This window comes from Sphaeramia orbicularis, chromosome 10 (assembly GCF_902148855.1).
Source record: "Sphaeramia orbicularis chromosome 10, fSphaOr1.1, whole genome shotgun sequence".
In the NCBI taxonomy this organism is placed as follows: Eukaryota; Metazoa; Chordata; class Actinopteri; order Kurtiformes; family Apogonidae; genus Sphaeramia; species Sphaeramia orbicularis.
Window position 1 is genome coordinate 12,005,311 of NC_043966.1, and position 20,870 is coordinate 12,026,180.

The 20,870-nt window shown below is 35.2% G+C and overlaps 1 protein-coding gene across 6 annotated transcripts in view; it reads left to right on the top strand.

Annotated features, from left to right (window-relative positions):
• Positions 1-10,225: 10,225 nt before the first annotated feature.
• Positions 10,226-20,870, top strand: part of gria2b (glutamate receptor, ionotropic, AMPA 2b) — a 95,743-nt gene continuing 85,098 nt past the window's right edge. For all 6 annotated transcript variants that reach the window (XM_030145234.1, XM_030145229.1, XM_030145230.1 and 3 more), the window contains exons 1-2: positions 10,226-10,651; positions 10,795-10,935. In XM_030145234.1, the coding sequence (XP_030001094.1) occupies positions 10,567-10,651; positions 10,795-10,935 (226 nt within the window). In that variant the 5' untranslated portion in view covers positions 10,226-10,566. The remainder of the gene's footprint in view (positions 10,652-10,794; positions 10,936-20,870) is intronic.

The window sequence follows — 20,870 nt, forward strand, 5'->3', positions numbered from 1 at the left end:
ATATTGGCTTTTTAATATTTTTGCTTACATTTATGGGCATTTTCACATCATATGATTCAAAATTCTTTCATATTTCTTGCAATAAACGAGTTCTGAGGATTTTACTTTTGCCAATTTATGATTAATGGTGTTTTTAATATTACAGGTGAATGAAATTGGTTCGACTGGAAGATCCTGCAAAAATAAGCCTGACGTATTCTGCTACATCTGCAGTGAAAACACCATTGTACCTAACAGGAATCCTGTTAGAAAAGGATTTTTTTTCTCTTAAAACCTATTTTGGGCGAGAACTATATAAAAAATCAACTGATAAAGTCACAAAAATGTAATCAATTTTGTGAGAAGATCAAATTTTTCAAAATCAAATTAGCAAAAAAACCTGACCTGGTTGAGAAAAACAGATGTCATTTTTGGATTTAGCGGTGCAAAATGGTCCTAATTCAGTTGAAAAAACCTAGACAACTTGCAAAAAACATTTTTTTGTAACCCTGTGTTATATTTGTAGTGTATATTGTCACAGTTTGCTTTGCTGCTGTCTCCTCCCTGGCCCTGCCTCCTCCTCAGTTACATTGGTTTCACCTGGGACTCCTGCTGCCGTCCTCTCCCTCACCTTTCCACTCCTACTCAGCCACGCCCACCTCATCAGGCCGACTCTCCTCACCTGCACAGATGCAGCTCATCCTCCAATCAGCCTCGTATTTAAGCCTCACTGACTCTTCGGTTTCTGCCAGATTGTCTTTGGAACCTGCCAGAGTCCAGCATTTATCTGCACTTATGGTCCTGTTTTCTGACCTCTGTCTGATTTTGACCACGTCTCTTCGCCTCAGTCCTGGTAACCTGACCTGTTTTCTTTTTCTTTCTTTTTCTTTATTTATACATTTACATAAACATGTACTTGGACATTAAAAAAAAATCAACACAAACACAATACAAAAAACTAAATTACACAACAAACCTATTAAACAAAAGAAAACTAGGCAAAATCATACAAAAAACAGCAGCAAAACAAACAAATAATATTATGAGCTTCTCTAATGCTGCTCAGGGCTGACCTGTTTTCTGCCTGTGACCCTGAGTTCGGTGATTCTGGATTTTCCTGGTTTCACCTCTGCTTGTCCTCTCCACGTCTCTCTTCCTGTTATCCATTCTACTCACTCTCCTTACCCTATTTCTGTGCTGTGTGTTTTAAATAAAGACATTTCTGAACTGATTCTGTTACCTGGTGTACTGTATTTGGGTCCTAACCAAACCCATGACACATATACATGATGTGGACAAAAGAATTGGGACACAATCTGGTGTTTCATTGGTAGCAGTGCTGTTAATGGCAAATCTCATAATGTAAAATGTAATTTCATTGCAATAAATGTCTTTATTTTATCATAATTTTGTTGACTTTATCATCTATGCTTACAAAATGCTTTCGTTTGTTCAACGTCAACATTTCTTTTAACATGATAATTGTTTCAGTCTTCTACCTCTACATTTATGACTTTTTTTTTTCCATATTCTGATCATAAATAATCATTTTTAACTACAAGTACCCATCCAGTTTCTTCAACTCTCATTTAAAGGCAATATTGATTTGACATATATCGACATAATTATTGACAGGAACATTTTATTTACAGTAATATTTCATATCAACAGGAATGGGAGTAACGTGTCCTGATATTTTTGTCCATATAGAGCATTAATTTTGATAATCACACTAGTTGTTAAACCATCTTTTAAAAATCATATTTTAAAACTAGTGACATAAATTCTCTAATCTGCGTTGATTCGTCTTAACCCATAAAAACCCAAACAGCCACAGGTAACAGAAACTGTCTACTGATGTAAAATGTTTAATAACTATTAATCCATTAATCCTATCAATGCATGTAAATAATTGGTGTAAAATGCAGTTATTCATCCTTTCATGGTCATCAGATATGACCCATTTGGATGTTCAGAGGCTCCGTAGTTACCGTGGAATCACCGCCATCTTCTACAACATTGATTCACCAGTAAAATTCATGGAGTTGGATCAATGACAGTGGATGGACATGTGTTTTTGTGTTCATTAATGATATTGTTGCTGAAAAAGTACATTTTTCTTCAGTTTACTCTGTTTTTGAGATAATTACCCTAAATTTAAATCTGAGCTTTTATGAACATCGACATTATCAGTAAATTAAATATATGAAAATAGCAGATTTTCACTGAAATAAAAAAGATACTACAATAAAAGGTGATAAATCACTTACAAAAGGTTAAATAGAGAGAATAATTAATTTGGGAACTGCCACAAAAGTAGCACTGGGTCTTTAAAGGTTAAATCTGACTATGTCTTTACAGCGTGTATTACATTATACTGTATAAGAAAATATGTCTTTCAGTAATGCAAAAATGCTGACAATAATCAGTAGTTTACAGAAAGCAGATGTTGTAGATGCTGCTTCAGTTATATTAATGCAGCTGATGATCTTAATTTCTTACATTTGTTTTAAATATCTCATGTTGCCTCTGTTTTTATCATCTATGGACCATACTGGAAATAGGTGGCAACACTTTAACGTGTATCCTTTGGCTTTTGTTTGAGCGATGAATCATTCATAAAATCAATCAGTCAATGCTTCAACCTTTGTCTTGTGTTATCATCTTACAGAATCCCCTGTTGTACATCATTGTAAAACTGTAGATGTCCAAGATTTTGCAGCTACTTCTGAATACCGTGTCTTAATAAACACTGGAGCAGATGCTGAAAACGCAAATGAGTCTCAATGGCAATAAATAAAGCGACTCCAATAATCAGTCATGGGTGGAGGGGTTCAGGTATGAGCTTTAGCAGCTTGAATGTCAGAAGCAGAAACATTAGTCATGGACAAATGCAAATGTAACATCATCTGGATTAAAACGTGATTGACCTCTAATTATCTTGTTATGTTTGACCTGTACAATGTTTATTTTATTTAGTTTTTCTTTCAGCGTCAGGTGTCAACATCAAGAAATTCATCCGGTTTATTTAATGTTATAATTTTGCACTCGTTTAATCTGAGAATAGACACATTTACCAGAAATGTTTTCATAAAACTACTGTAAAAATGCTGTTTTCTTGAACCTTTAATGCAGGGGTGTCAAACTCATTTTTGTTCAGGGGCCACATTTAGCTCAATCTGATCTCTTGTGGGCCAGACCAGTAAAATAATGACTTAATAACCTATAAATAATGACAAATCCAAGTTTTTATTTTTGTTTTAGTATAAAAAAAACCCAATTAAATTATGAAAATATTTACATTTTACAAAAAAGATGTGAATAGCCTGAAAAAACAGAAATTTCATTTGAAAAATTAGTGCAATTTTAACAATATTATCCCTCGACTTAGTATTTATACATATATGTCAGGGTAGAGACTGCGATCTGGTAGGATTGGCGATTCCACCAGTAGAAACTCCGATCAGAGTCTCTACCGGTAGAAACTCCGATCAGAGTCTCTATTGGTAGAAACTCTGATCCTACCTACCTAACCCTAACCCTAACCCCTAACCCACATCTGGACTTTTTAGTTAGTCTCAGCATGCTCACATAATATATAAATAATTTATGGAAAGCACCAAATATTAAAACAATTTGTGAAATATAAAATGACAACAATTTTCTCAAAACCTTTGGAATTTCAACATTAACTTTGCATTTGGCAATTCTATTGGTAAGATCGGAGTTTCTATCAGTAGAGACTCCGATCGGAGTTTCTACCAGTAGAGACTCTGATCGGAGTTTCTACTGGCAGAGACTTCGATCGGAGTCTCTACTGGTAGAATCGCCGATCCTACCAGATCGCAGTCTCTACCCTTACATATACATTACACACAGTGTTACATAAACATTTGGTAACAGGCAGAATATTGTTAAAATTTTGGATTTTGGAACTAAAATTTTCACAGTTTCTACAATATTCCATCTCTTATTATTAATACAACTACAGATCACAGTGGATCCATAAATGCACAAAAACATTTAGTCACAGGCAGAATATTGTTAAAATTGCACATTTCGGGTTGTTCATCTTTGTTTTTATTTATGTATTTATTTGCATTTTATTGTGAAAGAATCATTTTGTAAATGTAAATATTTTCACAGTGTAATATTTTTTTCACTTAAATTTTTCCACATAATTTTTCACAAAGAAAATTTGTTGTTGTCATTATTTATGGGTTATTGTGTTGTTGTTTTTTGTGGAGATCACATTGGTCTTCATGTGGAACCTGAACCAAATGGATTTTTGACAACCTGGACTGTTCTGGTTAATTTTTGCACTTTCATCCCACGGGCCGGAATGGAACCTTTGGCGGGCCAGATTTGGCCCCCGGGCCGCGTATTTGACACCTATGCTTTAATGAGTTTGTTATTTAGAAAGCCATGTATAGATATTTTTAGACTTCCATTGCATTTTATTTGCTTACATTTACCCTCTCCTCAGCAGGTTAGAGCAACTTACTGGCTAAAATTGATAAAATATGAATTAATTCTACAGTTTTAGGGCTTGAACATGTTTGCTATGAAGCCTCTGAATGTGCAAACAGAACATAGAGTATGTGTTACCACTGCCAAGGTGATAAACTCCATTCCACCTGACTTTTTAACCCCTTGTAGACTGTTTTTGCAAATATGCCTCAATATTCCACTGTTTTTGAAATGAGGTTAAACAATGAAACAAAGGCTCAGGTGTGCAGGTTATTCTATTGACGCAACTATTGATCCAGCCAAACAAGACAAAAATGACCCAAAAATCAGTAGAATATCATGAAATTAATAACACTGTTACTGAAACAAGATGTTAATACTAATCCATGAATGTAAGGGATCATATATAACTAGGTAGCACGTACAATCAGTTACAAAAAACAGTGGAAAATTGAGGCAAATTAACCCTTTCATGCATAGTGGTCACTACAGTGGACAGCTATTCTACAGCTGTTCTCTTGTATATTCATGGGTTTAGCTGTTTTAGTTCCATATCAACCAACACAGTGGATGCTTATACACCATCTCATAAACTGCAATTCATACCATTATTGTAACTTTGCTGTTCTTGATTGGTTCTTGAGTGGAAATCAATTGTTAATTGTTATTTTTTGCATCTTATCTCCATGAAGTGAGTAATAACTAGTATTAGGATATGTTAAAATGTGAGAAAACATCAGATTAGCTGCATTAAACATGGTTTCATTTCACTGTTTTCATATCACTTTATGATAGTGGGTTTTAAATACATGTTTCTTTGCTTCAAGAGTAAAATTCATGGTGTAGCTGAGTGGACATTTTTGTAAATCTATGAAAAAAAAACCTCAGTCTCATTGTTTTTTTCATGTCTAAGGAGGAATAAAAACACTCAAAAAAACAAACAAACAAAAAAAAAAAACCCAACTCAACTAAGGTTCTCATAATTTATGCATGAAAGGGTTAATGACAATAGTCTATCTACAGTGGGGGTTAAATCCTATTTGACTACCCCTGGATTCAAAGAACAGGAATTATCTTCGACACTTGTCTTGAATTTATGATGAATTGTTCTTTAGTGCTCATGATTTCCATAAAAAATACACAAATTACAAAAATATGTAAGAATCTAAGCCTTCTAATGATACATAGCACTGCCTAAATGGGAACAAGTAATATGTTTATGACTTAATGAACATTCCGGGGGGTCTAAGATCATGCTTAGAGGGGTTGCTAGTGATCTGGTGGAGTTCAAACGGCTAAAAAGTCATGGATTTTGCTTCCTTAAACCTGCAGATACCCTGTGTTATTAACCCATAAAGACCCAGCGGTACTTTGGGGCAGTTCCCAGATGAATTTTTCTGTAGATTTAACCTTTCTTAAGTGATTTATCACTATTTCTTACAACATTATTCTCTGTATTTTGCTTTGTTTTTAGGGAAAATCATGCGTTTTCTCAATTTATTTTTCTGATCATACAGATGTTCATAAAACTTCAGATTAAAGCTGAAGGTAATTATTGCAAAAACAGAGAAAAATGAAGAAAAAGTGACTTTTTCAGCCAAGATTTCAATAGCTGAATGTAAAACAAGTGTCTCCATCCACTGTCATTGATCCAACTCCATGGGTTTTACTGGTGAATCAGTGTTGTAGAAGATGGTGTTTCCACATTCACTACGGAGCCTTTGAACATCCAAATGGGTCATATCTGATGACCATGAAAAGATGACAAACTGTATTTTACCTAAATTATTTACACTTATTGATAGTTTCAGTGGTTCAGAAGATATTAAACATTTTTGATCAGTAGCTGCTTGTTGTCACCACTGCTAATTTTGTGGCAGTTCCAAAATATTTTTTTCTCTATTTAACTTTTCTCAAGTGATTTATCACCATTTATTATGACTCAATCCTCTGTATTTTGTGTTTTTCGGTGAACATAACATATTTTTCTATATTGAATTCACGGATCATGTAGATGCTCATAAAAGCTCAGATTAAATTCAAAGGTTATTATTTTGAAACAGCGAAAACTAAAAATAAGTAACTTTTTTAGGAAAATATATCATAATGGGAACACAAACCAAGTGTCTCCATCCACTGTCATTTGTTAAACTCCATGGGTTTTACTGGTGAATCAATGTTGTAGAAGATGACGGTGTTTCCACGGTAACTACAAAGCCTTTGAACGTCCAAATGAGTCATAACTGATGACAAACTATTTTAACCTAAATTATTTATGTGTATTGATAAGTTCAGCAATTTAGAAGATATTAAACATTTTTGATCAGTAGCTGCTTGTTGTCACCACTGCTACTTTTGTGGCAGTTCCAAAATATTTTTTTCTCTATTTAACTTTTCTCAAGTGATTTATCACAATTTATTATGACACAATCCTCTGTATTTTGTGTTTTTCAGTGAACATAACATATTTTCCTATATTGAATTTACGGATCATGTAGATGCTCATAAAAGCTCAGATTAAATTCAAAGGTTATTATATTAAAACAGAGAAAACTAAAAATAAGTGACTTTTTTGGGAAAATTATCATTGTGGGAACACAAACGAAGCATTTCCATCCACTGTCATTGATCCAACTCCATGGGTTTTACTGGTGAATCAATGTTGTAGAAGATGACGGTGTTTCCACGGTAACTACAAAGCCTTTGAACGTCCAAATGGGTCATATCTGCTGACAAACTGCATTTTACCTAAATTATTTACATGTATTGATAGATTCAGTGACTCAGAAGATATCAAACATTTTACATCAGTAGATGTTTGTTGTCACCTGTGGTGGTTTGGGTTTTTATGGGTTATTATCTCTGGGAGCTGTTTCACAGGATCCAGTGTCACCGTGTGGTCTGCTGTCCATGGTGCTGAAATCTGACAGACTGTGGCTTGGTTTTGCTTCTACCCTCAGCTCCCACTCACTCTCAGCCTCATTAGTTTGCTCCCGGACCGCTATCTCACATCATCCAATGATTAATATACATCTGTCTGTGGAGGCTGAGATATGCATATCATAAAACCAGGGGACAGGAATGCCATTTATTTCCTGTTGGCAGTGAGGCAGCAGCGCTTCTCCATTTAACCCGGTTGAAAATGGCACTTACAACCACCCGAAGATTTGCACCAAATTTGTATGCAGAGGGTAGAAATGAGCGCTGGATCAAAGTTAAAGAGGAGATTCATTTGATGGCTATTCCTGGAGGGCATGAGTGATGGCCTCCAGCTGATGCACTTGATGAGTTTTCGAAGTAAAAAATGTTGGCCTTTAATTCATTTTAGAGGAGACTTGTTTTTCATGAGACCATAAAGCATTTGAAGATCTCACACATGCTAATCCAAGAGCGATACTTGACGGTTGTAGAGACAAAAACCTTCTTAATGTTGAACTATGATGCGTTATGTATTTTTATATCAAATCATGAACTGTTAGGATTAATTCATCTTAATATCCAGCCCTTTGGGACACCTTAAATGCCAGTAATGACAAGCACATACCAACTACTGCCACATGATTACAAACATTATCACCAGATTTGAAGATCATATCATACACTATTGTCTATAAAATTGGAATAATATTGATTTCGGGCACATTCCTCTGTTTATTCCTATTTATATACATCAGTAATCAGCCTTGACTAGATGCAATGATTACATACAGTCCCAGTTACATTTCATCTACCAAGAATCAATCACATTGTCTCAATCATTTTATGAGAAGAGATAAAATAAATAAATAAAATGTTGTGTTCCAGCTTCATGAGCAGCAGTTCATATATCCACAAAATGGAGAAAAGGCCCCAGTCACAATGAAGTGTTTCATCTGCATGATCAGTGAATTAAATATAGGAAAGTACCTGATTTCTCTTAAAATAATGTTCAAAGTTAAAAATAACCGCCTGTCTAAAGCAATCCAGAGAATGTTCAAAATTAGAGACGGTCAATATGAGCTTAGAGGGACAGAAATATTCACAAAGAAAACCTTCAGAACAAATATTATGAAATCCTTTCTGTCTGTCAGAGGAGTAGATCTGTGGAACAGCTGCACAGATGAGTTGAAACTATGGACCTCTGTCTCTCACCTTAAAAAAAAAAAACATTCACAAATATGACTCTTAATAGATATGTTAAGTAAGTTTGTATTTAACATTCAATATTTATTTTAGCATTCTGATAGTGTCTGTTGTTTTCAATGTTGGTGTATGAATATATTTGTCAAAATTGAAGACGTGCTGAAAAATAACGTATAAAGGGGAGGCAAAATAAGAATAAAGCTTCAGCCTACTCCTTATAATTCTGAATGTACAAATTAATTATTGAATTAGTGAAGTTTATTTTTTATAAATTTTCATTCTCAGTGATTTGTTGGATTTATGGACCGGATGGATCTGTGGATTGTGTTTGTTCTTTAGACTGGAACAAATAAATGCAAAAAAATTACACTAAAACTTGGAAAATGCAAAGAATAATGTAATAATACCGAAAAGGATCAGGGCCACTGGAATTAAAATAAATAAGGTCATATATATATATATATATATATATATATATATATATATATATATATATATATATACACACACACACACACACACACACACGTCAAAAGTTTGGATTCACCTGGTTTTTCTTTATTGTCATGACTATTTACATTATAGATTCTCACTGAAGGCATCAAAACTATGAGAGAACACATATGGAATTATGGAGTTAAAAAAAGTGACATAACTCAAAGCATGTTTTATATTTTAGATTCTTCAAAATAGCCACATTTTGCTTTTATTACTGCTTTTCACATTCTTGGCATTCTCTTGATGAGCTTCATGAGGTAGTCACCTGAAATGTTTTCCAACAGTCTTGAAGGAGTTCCCAGTGATGCTGAACACTTGTCGGCCATCTGCGGTCCATCTCATGCCATTTAAATGAGAAGGTGAGTCCAAACTTTTGACTGGTAGTGTGTGTGTGTGTCTGTGTGTATATATATATACATATAAAATCTCTTTTTATAATCATTCTGAGATTAAAGTCAGAATTCTGAGAAAAAATTTGACCTTTTTCTGAGAAAAAAGTCAGAATTCTGAGATTAAAGTCAGAATTCGGACTTTATTGTCAGAATAATAACAAAAAATATATATCTTAGACCTTAATTTTTATTTTTTTTTTATTTTTCCAGTGGCTCTAATCCTCTTCTGTAGAATAACGATAATAAGAATAATGGTAATGCTTAAATGTAGACAGAAATTCATTCACAACAATAAAAAAAATAAAAAAATAAAAAAAATTGTTAGTTCTGGGTCTTTATGGGTTAAAACTGAAACCAAAAAACCTCCAGTGACTTAATCTCTGGAAAACTTTATCTCTAGATCATTTATTGGTGAGGTTTTGATGTTCTTAGGACAAATAAAATCCATTCTGATATGATAGTGACTGGAATCCCCTCTGTGTTGATCTGTTGTGATTGGGCTTTAATATCCTCATTAATCCAATCACTGCTTCTCATTAAAACTGAGTAAAAACAAATCAAAGTCTCCACATAAACATCATCATGAACACATATCGGTTTATCTGATGTCTCCTGAAAGTGACAGCGTCCATCAACAGAGACACAGAGTGGAAATCCGATCCGCTGAGGTTGAAGGCGCTCGGCTCTTTCCGTCTGTGTCCGTGCGCTCATTAACATTCCTCACTTGTGGGTGTGATGTTGAAAGGATCTCCGGCGCGCCGAGCGGAGACGCGCAGTGTCCCTGTGCGTTCAGAGGAGGCATCAGCTGCCGGCAGGAGGGAAGCGACGAGGAGGAGAGGAAGAACACACAGCAGACCTACATTGCAGCCTTTCCATTCCTTCACTGCTGGTGTCCTTTCACTGCAAAAAAAAAAAAAAGAAAACAAAAAAAAAAAAAAAAAAAAAAAAAAAAAAACGGTCACTGGCTGCAGAATATATAGGCTTGTGTTTTGTTTTGTTTTTTTCTCAAAAGCCGGAGGTCTCAAATATGTGTCGGATCTAACATCTCCTGAGAGAAAGAGGAATATCAGGCTCCCTGGTGGATGTGGACACCTAAACTGAGGACATGCAAAAGATAGTGAATTTATCCATTTCAGTTCTGCTTGTTTTATGGGGATGCGCGCTTGGAGGCTCGCCCAGTGTCCAAATTGGTGCGTATTAATTTAGTTACAAGAAAAAAAAAAGAAAAAAAAACAGCACTTTAACAGCAAAGAAGAGTGAAATTAGTTGGAATATGGGTGTTGTTTTACAAACCTGATCCAGAGTTAAGTGCTGTATTTGTGTCTGATTTCAGGGGGACTCTTTCCAAGGGGCGCGGATCAAGAGTACAGCGCATTTCGGATAGGGATGGTTCAGTTTGGCACCTCGGAATTCAGACTGACGCCCCATATTGACAATCTGGAAGTGGCGAACAGTTTTGCCGTTACCAATTGCTGTAAGTAGCAGAAACACCCCCCACCCCTCTTTTTTATTTATTTATTTATTTTTATACATGAGCGTATAATTCTACAAGTGTTCCCATCCCATGTCTCGCTCGTGCTGTGCGTTTTCATCATGACTTTACTGGGGATAAGATAATCGATTCTTATCTAATCCATATTCTGTCGTGGCTGAGAGCTGGATACTTGGAGAGTCCATCCTCTCCATGGTGTAGGCAGGGAAAGTTGGTTTCCACAGTAACAGTCAGTCATATTCATCCCATTCCATTCCTTCAGATTCAGAGATCAGACAAGGCTACACTGGAAAAAAAAAAAACAAACAAAAAAAAAACTATCGATTACAGCTGTTACTTTTATCTGAGTCTCTGAAATCATTTATTCTGGAGTGAAAATTAATGTCAGTTCAATCCTCTTTTGGCTTAAAACGAGGAAAACTGTATTTTAAGTAAATAAACCCAAGCTGCCGTACTTGCCGTATTGATATTTTTCGTCTCCTTTCCAAAAAAAAAAAAAAAAAATGATAAGACTTGCTGAGATGGACATTTTTTACAGTGTGTAGCGGTGTCACGTCTTTTCTCAGCTCCGTGTCCCTTTGTCGGCGCTAAAGAAAAAAAAAAAAAGAGCATACGTTTCTTCGTGGACCGTGAACGCCTCACAGACTAATGGCAGAGTGACGTTACAACATGCATTGACGATTAATAGGACGTGATTAATTGACAGGCGAGGCAAGAAAAAGCAAAAGATCTGGATGATCCTTGGAGGAATACACAGGAGAAAACATAAATGACGACTGTGCTGTAAAGTGACTGTTTCAGATCCAACTCCATCACTGTTTTTTTTTTTTTTTTTTTTTGTAATGTAAAGTGTTCTCAGACGGTTTCCTCAAAATAGCTTTTTTTTTTTTTTTGTAAACACTCGCAACAGGCAGCAGAAAATTGCTTCTAAGGTCCCTATTCTTAATAACCACAGCTCTTACATTTCATTAGGCGGTTGCCAAGCGACTACTCCTCTCACAGTCAGTTAAACATAAATCAAACGCTTCTGATTGGTGCGCGCACCGGTCCAATCGATTTCATTACCATATAAAAGCTTCCTGCTTTGAGAGCCAAACTGCGTCCAATTGATCACAGCCAGAGCCCTGTGAATGTCCAACATACACAGTATAAGTACTATTATCTTATGTTTGCATCCTGTACTTCACTGGAAGGACTTTGAACGTTACATCATATGATTTAACCCCATATATGCATCTTATTTCTACAAAAAAAACAAAACAAAACAAAAAAACCATGAGCCATGTCTTTGTTTTTTTTGAGTGCATGATGTGCAAAAAGTCAGGTTATGAGATAAACTAGATCCAACGTGCACAGTATGAGTATTATTATCTTATTTTTGCATCCTGTACTTTACTGGAAGGACTTTGAACGTTACATCATATGATTTAACCCCATATATGCATCTTATTTCTACAAAAAAAAAAAAAAAACATGAGCCATGTCTTTGTTTTTTTTGAGTGCATGATGTGCAAAAAGTCAGGTTATGAGATAAACTAGATCCAACATGCACAGTATAAGTACTATTATCTTATGTTTGCATCCTGTACTTTACTGGAAGGACTTTGAACGTTACATCATATGATTTTAGCCCATGTATTCATCTTATTTCTGCAAAAAAGCATGAGCCTCATCCTTGTTTCTTGAGTACATGGTGTCCAAAAAGTCAGGTTATGAGATAAAATAGATCCAACATACACAGTATAAGTACTATTATCTTATGTTTGCATCCTGTACTTCACTGGAAGGACCGTGAACGTTACATCATATGACTTAGCCCATATATGCATCTTATTTCTACAAAAAAAATAAAATAAAATAAAAAAACATGAGCCATGTCTTATAAACTAGATCCAACATACACAGTACAAGTACTATTATCTTACGTTTGCATCCTGTACTTCATTGGAAGGACTTTGAACATTATGTCATATGATTTTAGCCCATGTATTCATCTTATTTCTACAAAAAAAACACAAGCCACATCCTTGTTTCTTGAGTACATGGTGTCCAAAAAGTCAGGTTATGAGATAAAATAGATCCAACATACACAGTATAAGTACTATAATCTCATGTTTGCATCCTTTACTTCATTGGAAGGACTTTGAAGGTTACATCATATGATTTTGGCCCATGTATTCATCTTATTTCTTCAAGAAAACATGAGCCACATCCTTGTTTCTTGAGTGCATGATATGCAAAAAGTCAGGTTATGAGATAAACTAGATCCAACATACACAGTACAAGTACTGTTATTTTATGTTTGCATCCAGTACTTCACTGGAAGGACTTTGAACGTTACATCATATGATTTTAGCCCATATATGCATGTTATTTCTGCAAAAAAGCATGAGCCTCATCCTTGCTTCTTGAGTACATGGTGTCCAAAAAGTCAGGTTATGAGATAAAATACATCCAACATACACAGTATAAGTACTATTATCTCGTGTTTTCATCCTGTACTTCACTGGAAGGACTTTGAACGTTACATCATGATTTTAGCCCATGTATTCATCTTATTTCTACAAAAAAACATGAGCCACGTCCTTGTTTCTTGAGTACATGATGTGCAAAAAGTCATGAGAGTTATGAGATAAAATAGAAAATAAGTTCATTATAGATGCATTTTTTGTCAAAATCAGAGTAGATCTGATGCAAAAATGTAAAAAAAAAAAAAAAAAAAAAAAAAAAAAAAAAAAAAAAAGATTTTTAAAGTGTTTTGTTAATTTTTAGAACAAATTGCCTCTGCTATGTACATATTTATCTGATTATTAGTCTAATTAATCATAATTTTGGTAAATTATCATTGCTGCTTGAGTTCCTATGTGATTCTTACTACAAATCAGCTGACACTTGTTGTTTTGGACTGTTTGACTCCCCCTCGGTCATAAACATTAATAGCAGTAGCTGTTGTTGGCTTTCAGCAGGTGTTTGTGTGTTCGAAGACCTGCTCACAGTTAAAACTCCCCCTGCGTGGGCGTAAAAATGCACTAAATACTGCAAAAGTCCCTGTCTTTATGTTCTGTGACATAGCATGGAGGCTGAACGTTCACATTGTGTGTGTCTGAGGTCTTCATACTCTAATGACACAGTGGAGGGAGCGTTAACAGAGGGAGGGGTGAGGGTAGCTGGGGTGAGGTAAGGTGGTAGTGGTGGGAAGGGGGAGGGGGTTTGCTTTTAGAGCCAGTAGATGGCAGTCTGCCTCATGGTCCACTCTTAGATGTAATTAAGTGCATCAACACCATGTCTCTTAAAAAGCACTTTGTGTGACTGCACGCACTACAGGAGGAAAAATCAAAGCTGATGTAGCGTTTTGAAAGCTAAACCATAAAAATGAAGACTATTGCTGTCTTCACACGTTCCGGTTCTTGCACTTTAAGTTATTTCCAGTTTGCTTTATAGATCAGGGGTGTCAAACATACAGCCCGTGGCCCAAAAGCAGCCCACCACAGGGTCCAATCCGGCCAGTTGGATGAATTTGTGCATATACAGGGTGGGGAAGCAAAATTTACAATATTTTGAGGCAGGGATTGAAAGACAGTGTATGACCAATTAGTTTATTGACAGTCATGAGAATTTATTTGCCACAAGAAATTTCCATAATAAAAAATGTTTTTATTCTATGTGTCCTCCTTCTTTCTCAATAACTGCCTTCACACGCTTCCTGAAACTTGCGCAAGTGTTCCTCAAATATTCGGGTGACAACTTCTCCCATTCTTCTTTAATAGTATCTTTAAGAAAGTCGACATTGCTGTGTGATGTTCTATTGGTAGCATGTTCTAAAACGCCCCAAACAGCAGAATCCAGAGGGTTTAGATCTGGGCTAGAAGGCGGCCATAAACATGATTCCCAAAAATTGCTAAAGTTGGATTTGTTGCTGTTGTCAACAAGTGTTTTGGTGTTCTTGTGTAAGATTTTAACTTCAAATCATATTCTACTGCATTTCTAACGGTCTTGTTGTCTACCTCAAGTTCAGTTACCATTTTTCTCATGGATTCTGTTGGATCCTTTAGGATTTTGGATTTGAGAGCTTTAATAAAAGCTTTGGTACGTTTTTTGTTGCTTCCTCCACTTCCAGACTTTCTCGTAATAGTTTTGCTCATAGTCATTCTCTTCTTTCCATTATAAACAGTCTTTATGGACACTCCAACTGTTTTTGAAATCTCCTTTGGTGTGACGAGTGCATTCAGCAAATCACACAGTCTTTGACGTTTGCTTTCCTGATTACTCATATGGGCAAAAGTTTCTGAAAAGGTATGGATAATAGTGTTAGGTATGATTATGACATCAATATATGTTTGGTTTCAAAACAGTTGACCTAGTGCCTGCTGAGAAAAAACAACTAAATGTTCATTGTAAATTTTGCTTCCCCACCCTGTAGATATTAACAAGTAAGGGTTTTCAAATAATTTTAGTTCAGGGGCCTAACCCTAACCCTACAGCCCAATCAGACCTGAAGTAAAATAACAACATAATAATCTCTAAATGATGATAACTTTACATTTTCTTTGTGATTTAAATGTGAAAAAAGTATAATTACATCATGAAAATATCTACATTTACAAACTCATATTAAAATGTGAATAACCTGAACAGCATGAAATGTTTTAAGAATAAGGCTGCCTACATAGTCAACACATGTGACATGTGCAAGCGACACTAGGGATTCGAATCGAGACCCGTTTCCTTTTAAGAACCGCTTCCCAGTAGCTCAATTCCTTGGAATCGTTTAGCTGCCTGCTCAATGATTCTGCTTATCAATTCCACCTTTGTTGCGCATGCGTGATGACGTTACACGCATTGGACCGTATGTGACCCCTGGAAACTGACTAAAATGAGTTTGACACAGTTTGATTCAGACCAATAAACCCAAACAATCTACAAGAAATAAGATTTTGATGTTCTTAGCTGAACCTCAAAAGCCAAATTAAACTTTCACGTTCCACATTTGCTGCAGGATGGACATTTCCTGTCTTGAAAACATTATATTTTCTTGGATTACTCCGATACAGTGAAGGCAGTTTTTAATCTAATGAAGTATGACACAGAGCATATGAGTGTTTACACTTTAGGCATTTCACACTGAGGTCGTATTTGGCCTGTGAAGCAGCGGACTTCACCAAGGCAGCATTCCTCCATCGATAACAGTTCACCCGGACTGGTCTGCGTCTGCTGCCAAGACCAGAGGAGTCGTTGTGCATGTGTGTTCATGTGTGCACAGTAATACTAGAGTGATGTCCATTTGAAAGCATGCATTTATAAACATCCTACTAATATGGTCAGTTCTTATTTGTCATGCACTGAAATATCAAACATGTTAAACATCCATGATATTTGCGAAGTACGTAGAATTATTATACTTGATGAAAGATTTATGTTCCTTTTAGGCATTTATTAGTGGTAGAAGGTTATTTAAGTTTTTAATTGTATTTGCTTTACATAAAATAAAGGCATAAGTAGATCCAAGGAGAAGTTCCTTATAATTAGAAGCGGGATTATTCTGTTCAACCTGCCATTATTATGGTTGAAAACAGCTGATGAAATGTTTAACCCTTTATAGTTCACTCAGAAATACACAGAAATTCATAAACTCATGAACCTTAGTGTATTTTGGAGGACCTGACAAGACTTTATTACTTTTGTGAAATTTTTCAAAAATATTTAAATGTTATGGAGAAAATCAAGGTAAAGGAAGTTACCATATTTGGTTCCTTAACCATAAGTGGCAAAAAAAAAAAAAATACAAGAAGTAAATATTAAAAAATACAAGAAAGACATATGTAATGTGAAAGGAACATGTATTTTTGGACATTAGAACATCACTTTACAAAAAAACTAAACTTTATTTATAGAACTTTTCATTGAACAGATACAACATTTATAATTTCTTTTTTGTGATTCACTTTTTTTTGTTGTTTTTTCTTGTTTTTCACCCATTAAACATTTTACAGTGATACAACAGGATATAGTTATGTGTAATTATGTCAATAAAAATATGAAAATCAAATGTAAAAAAAAAACCAAACAAACAAGAAAATAACGTTAATAATTTCAAGTAATGTGTTCATGATACAGAGATTAATACCAGACATGATAAACAGAACCCATAGAGGGGAAAAGAAAAAGGCAATACAAACAGGACGTGCATAAAAAGACAGTCAAGACAGTGCATTCTGGTACCATGAACGAAAGAAAGAAAGAAAGAAAGAAAGAAAATAAATAAACAAAGCAGGTTAATAACAATATAAACACCTAAAATGTATTTAAAGTTCCATGCCAGGTAATATATTCACACAGTGTAAAAGAGGCCCCCATATTTTGTAAAAAAATTTTTTATTGAAATTTAAGTTATTTAGCATACACCTCTTTTTTTTTTTTTTTACTTTATGTAAACTATGGTGTTTCTGATCCACTGATCAAGAGCATCACTTTTAGAACATTAGACCAACATCAGTGCTGGTCCAGACCCCTGTCCACATCCACATTCTCCCTTTGAACATCATTCCTTACATTAGTACCATTACTTCATGGTACCTAACAAAGCAGGTCCACTCACTGTTCATGCAGAGGTGGACCTTACAGACCCTGTAGACCACATTGGACCTGAGATTGTTGACTCACTGTCCTCACTGGAACTGTTGATGTCAGTGTCTTGTAATGTATTTGGAAATTACCAAAAAGAGTCACTTGCCTAATAAAGGGTTAATCAATCACCAGAAGATGAGTTAGACTGAATGAATATTGGATAAAACTTGTTGAATGTACAGAACACTCAAGATGTGAGGATTATGTGTACTGTATGTTTTGTTTGTTGTTGACTTTTTGACCTCTCCGTCAACAAATAATAGAATTAAAGAAGATTTCATGTTCAGGTCTGAAAATTTGTCTCTATTTTCAGGTATTGTATGGATAAAATTGTACATTTAGAAGATTAACACTGAGGATTAATCAATAAGTAAAAACTAAATATGTCCCCGGCTGCCATGACTGTGCAGTAAATCGGATATTATTAGGAGTAAATAATTAAGCCGTGTGTATGTGATGTCAAAAAGAAACCAGGATTTAATTTCCATCCTGAAGAATGAAAGGAAAAGGATTTGTTTGTGAAGCATTAGCCTTTCACAGCAGCATCAGTATGATTCACTTTGTCATAACTTACCCAGATTAGACAAACCACATAACTCCAGCAGTGAATTACTGAGAGGAATTATGGGTAACACAGGAAATCAGAAAATGATTTACACCAACAGAGCGTAGCAGTGCTTGGGATGCGTTTGGACATACAGTAATAAATTAACCCTTAAAGACCCAGTGTTACTTTTGTGTCAGATCCAAAATATTTTCTTCTCTATTTTTAACCTTTCTTGAGTTTATCACAATTTATTATGACATAATCCTTTGTGTTTTGTGTTGTTTCAGTGAACATCAGGTATTTTCCTATATTAAACATACTGATCATGTAGACGTTCATAAAAGTTCAGATTAAAGTTCAGGGTTATTATATTAACCCTTTCATGCATGAATTGTGAGAACCTTAGTCAAGATTTTTTTCTTCAGTGTTTTTATTCCTCCTTAGGCATGAAAAAAACAATGCAATCGAGTTTTTTTTTTTCTATGGAGTTACAAAAATATCCATGCATTTAATTTTTTTAAGTAAAGAAATGTGTTTAAAACCCAATATCAGAAAGTAATATGAAAACAATGAAATAAAAACATTTTTAATGCTGCTAATCTGATGTCTTCTCACATTTTAACATATTCTAATGCTAGTAATTACTCACTTCATGGAGATAATATGCAAAAAAAAAACCTCTTCTTGTCTAACAAATAACAACTGATTTACACTTAAACATGATAACTGCAGATCAGGTTTATCAAGAACAGCATAGTTACAGTACTGGTCTGAATGTCAGTGTATGGGATGGTGCATAAGTGTCCACTGTGTTGGCTGATATGGAACTAAAACATCAAAACCCATGAATGTACAAGAGAACAGCTGGAGAATAACTGTCCACTGTAGTGACCTATGCATGGAAGGGTTAAAAAAAACAAAGAAAAGTGAAGAAAAAGTAACTTTCAGGAAAATATATCATTAACTGAAATTAACTGAACATAAACCAAGTGTCTCCATCCGCTGTCATTGATCCAACTCCATGGGTTTTACTGGTGAATCAATGTTGTAGAAGATGACGGTGTTTCCACGGTAACTACAGAGCCTCTGAACGTTTAAATGGGTCATATCTGATGACCATGAAAAGATGACAAACTGTATTTTACACCAATTATTTACATGGATCGATAGAATTAGAGGTTCAGAAATTATTAAACATTTCAATCCAGTGGATGGTTTTGGTCGTCAGTGGCTGTTTGGGACTTTATGGGTTAAGCACTGCAAAAATCTAAATCTTACCATGTGTATTGTTCTCATTTCTAGTCAAAATATCTCATCACACTTAAAATAAGACACGATCGCCTAAAGAGTAACTTTTCAGTGAGATATAAGAACTTATTTTCAGACAACAGATCTTGAAAATCTTATTTCAAGCAATGTTACTAACATAATTTTCACTTGTTCCATTGGCAGATTTTTTTTTTTTGCTTAATTCAAGATTTTTTTTTAATTAATTCAAGCAAAAAAAAATCTGCCAGTGGAACAAGTGAAAATTACCTTTGTAAGATTTATTGAAATAAGATTTTCAAGATCTATTGTCTAAAAATAAGTTCTTATATCTCACTGAAAAGTTACTCTCTAGGTGATTATGTCTTATTTTAAGTGTGAGGAGATATTTAGAATAGAAATAAGAAAAATACACTTAGTAAGATTTATATTTTTGCAGTGAAGCATGTGACTGAGCCTGTCAGAACACACCCTTTCTCTAATTCAGACGTGTTTATAACATTCTGTGTAAAATGCAAAGTGTTCGTTCTATGTATGTTTTCTTGACAAATTAAAGTGTGTATTCTGGTTTTATATTTGACACCTTCTTTCAAAGCAAACCACGCTTCCTCTTCTGAGACCAACAGAGCAGTTTGAGGTCACTGACAGCCGGCCCACGATTTAACACTTCAAAGTTCTAGTTTGTCATGGTTGAATCTCGTCAAACTGTAATTTCATGCATTTACATGCACGTAGCATCTCAGGGAACGCATGCATTCAGGGACCTTGCTGAATGATCAAAAGCCTAAACCAACCATATACATGCAGCAGAGCATTGGTTATAGCCAATTTATTGTTCACACTTAATTAAGTGCATTCTCCTCCATTTCAGAGGGAGCTGTGAAATATTAAATAGGCCTGGGAGCTGGCTGGTCAGAAAATGAGGCTAAAGAACCCTCTGTGGATCTTTGCTTGCCCTGAATACACCCCCGAACCAAGCCCTCTCCACTCTGTCCTCAAAAAACACAGACTGAGATAGAATCAGTTACAGTGTGATTCAGAGTCACCCAGCTGGAAGTGGCGTCTTGTCTCATATTCAGAGACTTTGTTTTGCGCCTCTAAGGCAGGTGTCTCAAATGCATTTTTGCTCCGAGCGAGGCAGTAAGTGAACTTTTAGCCCCTCTAGCATCGGTGCTTGCAGATTTTCAATTCTAACAGTTACACAGACACATTTTCATCTGAAATGGGACATTTTAAGGATGACTTGTTCAGTCAACAGTCTGAGAAGATAAAAACTAAACTTCTCAGAACTTGATGGTTTCTGTTTGTTAATTTTCTTGGTGTAGCCTGTAAGAAGCATATTCAGCTATTTGTAGTTCACTTAATTAACCCATAATGGGGTTATGGGGGCAGCCATGGCTCAGGTGGTAGAGCAGGTTGTCCAATAACCGAAGGGTTGGCGGTTCAAATCCCCCTCTATCCTAGTCAGTCCGTTGTGTCC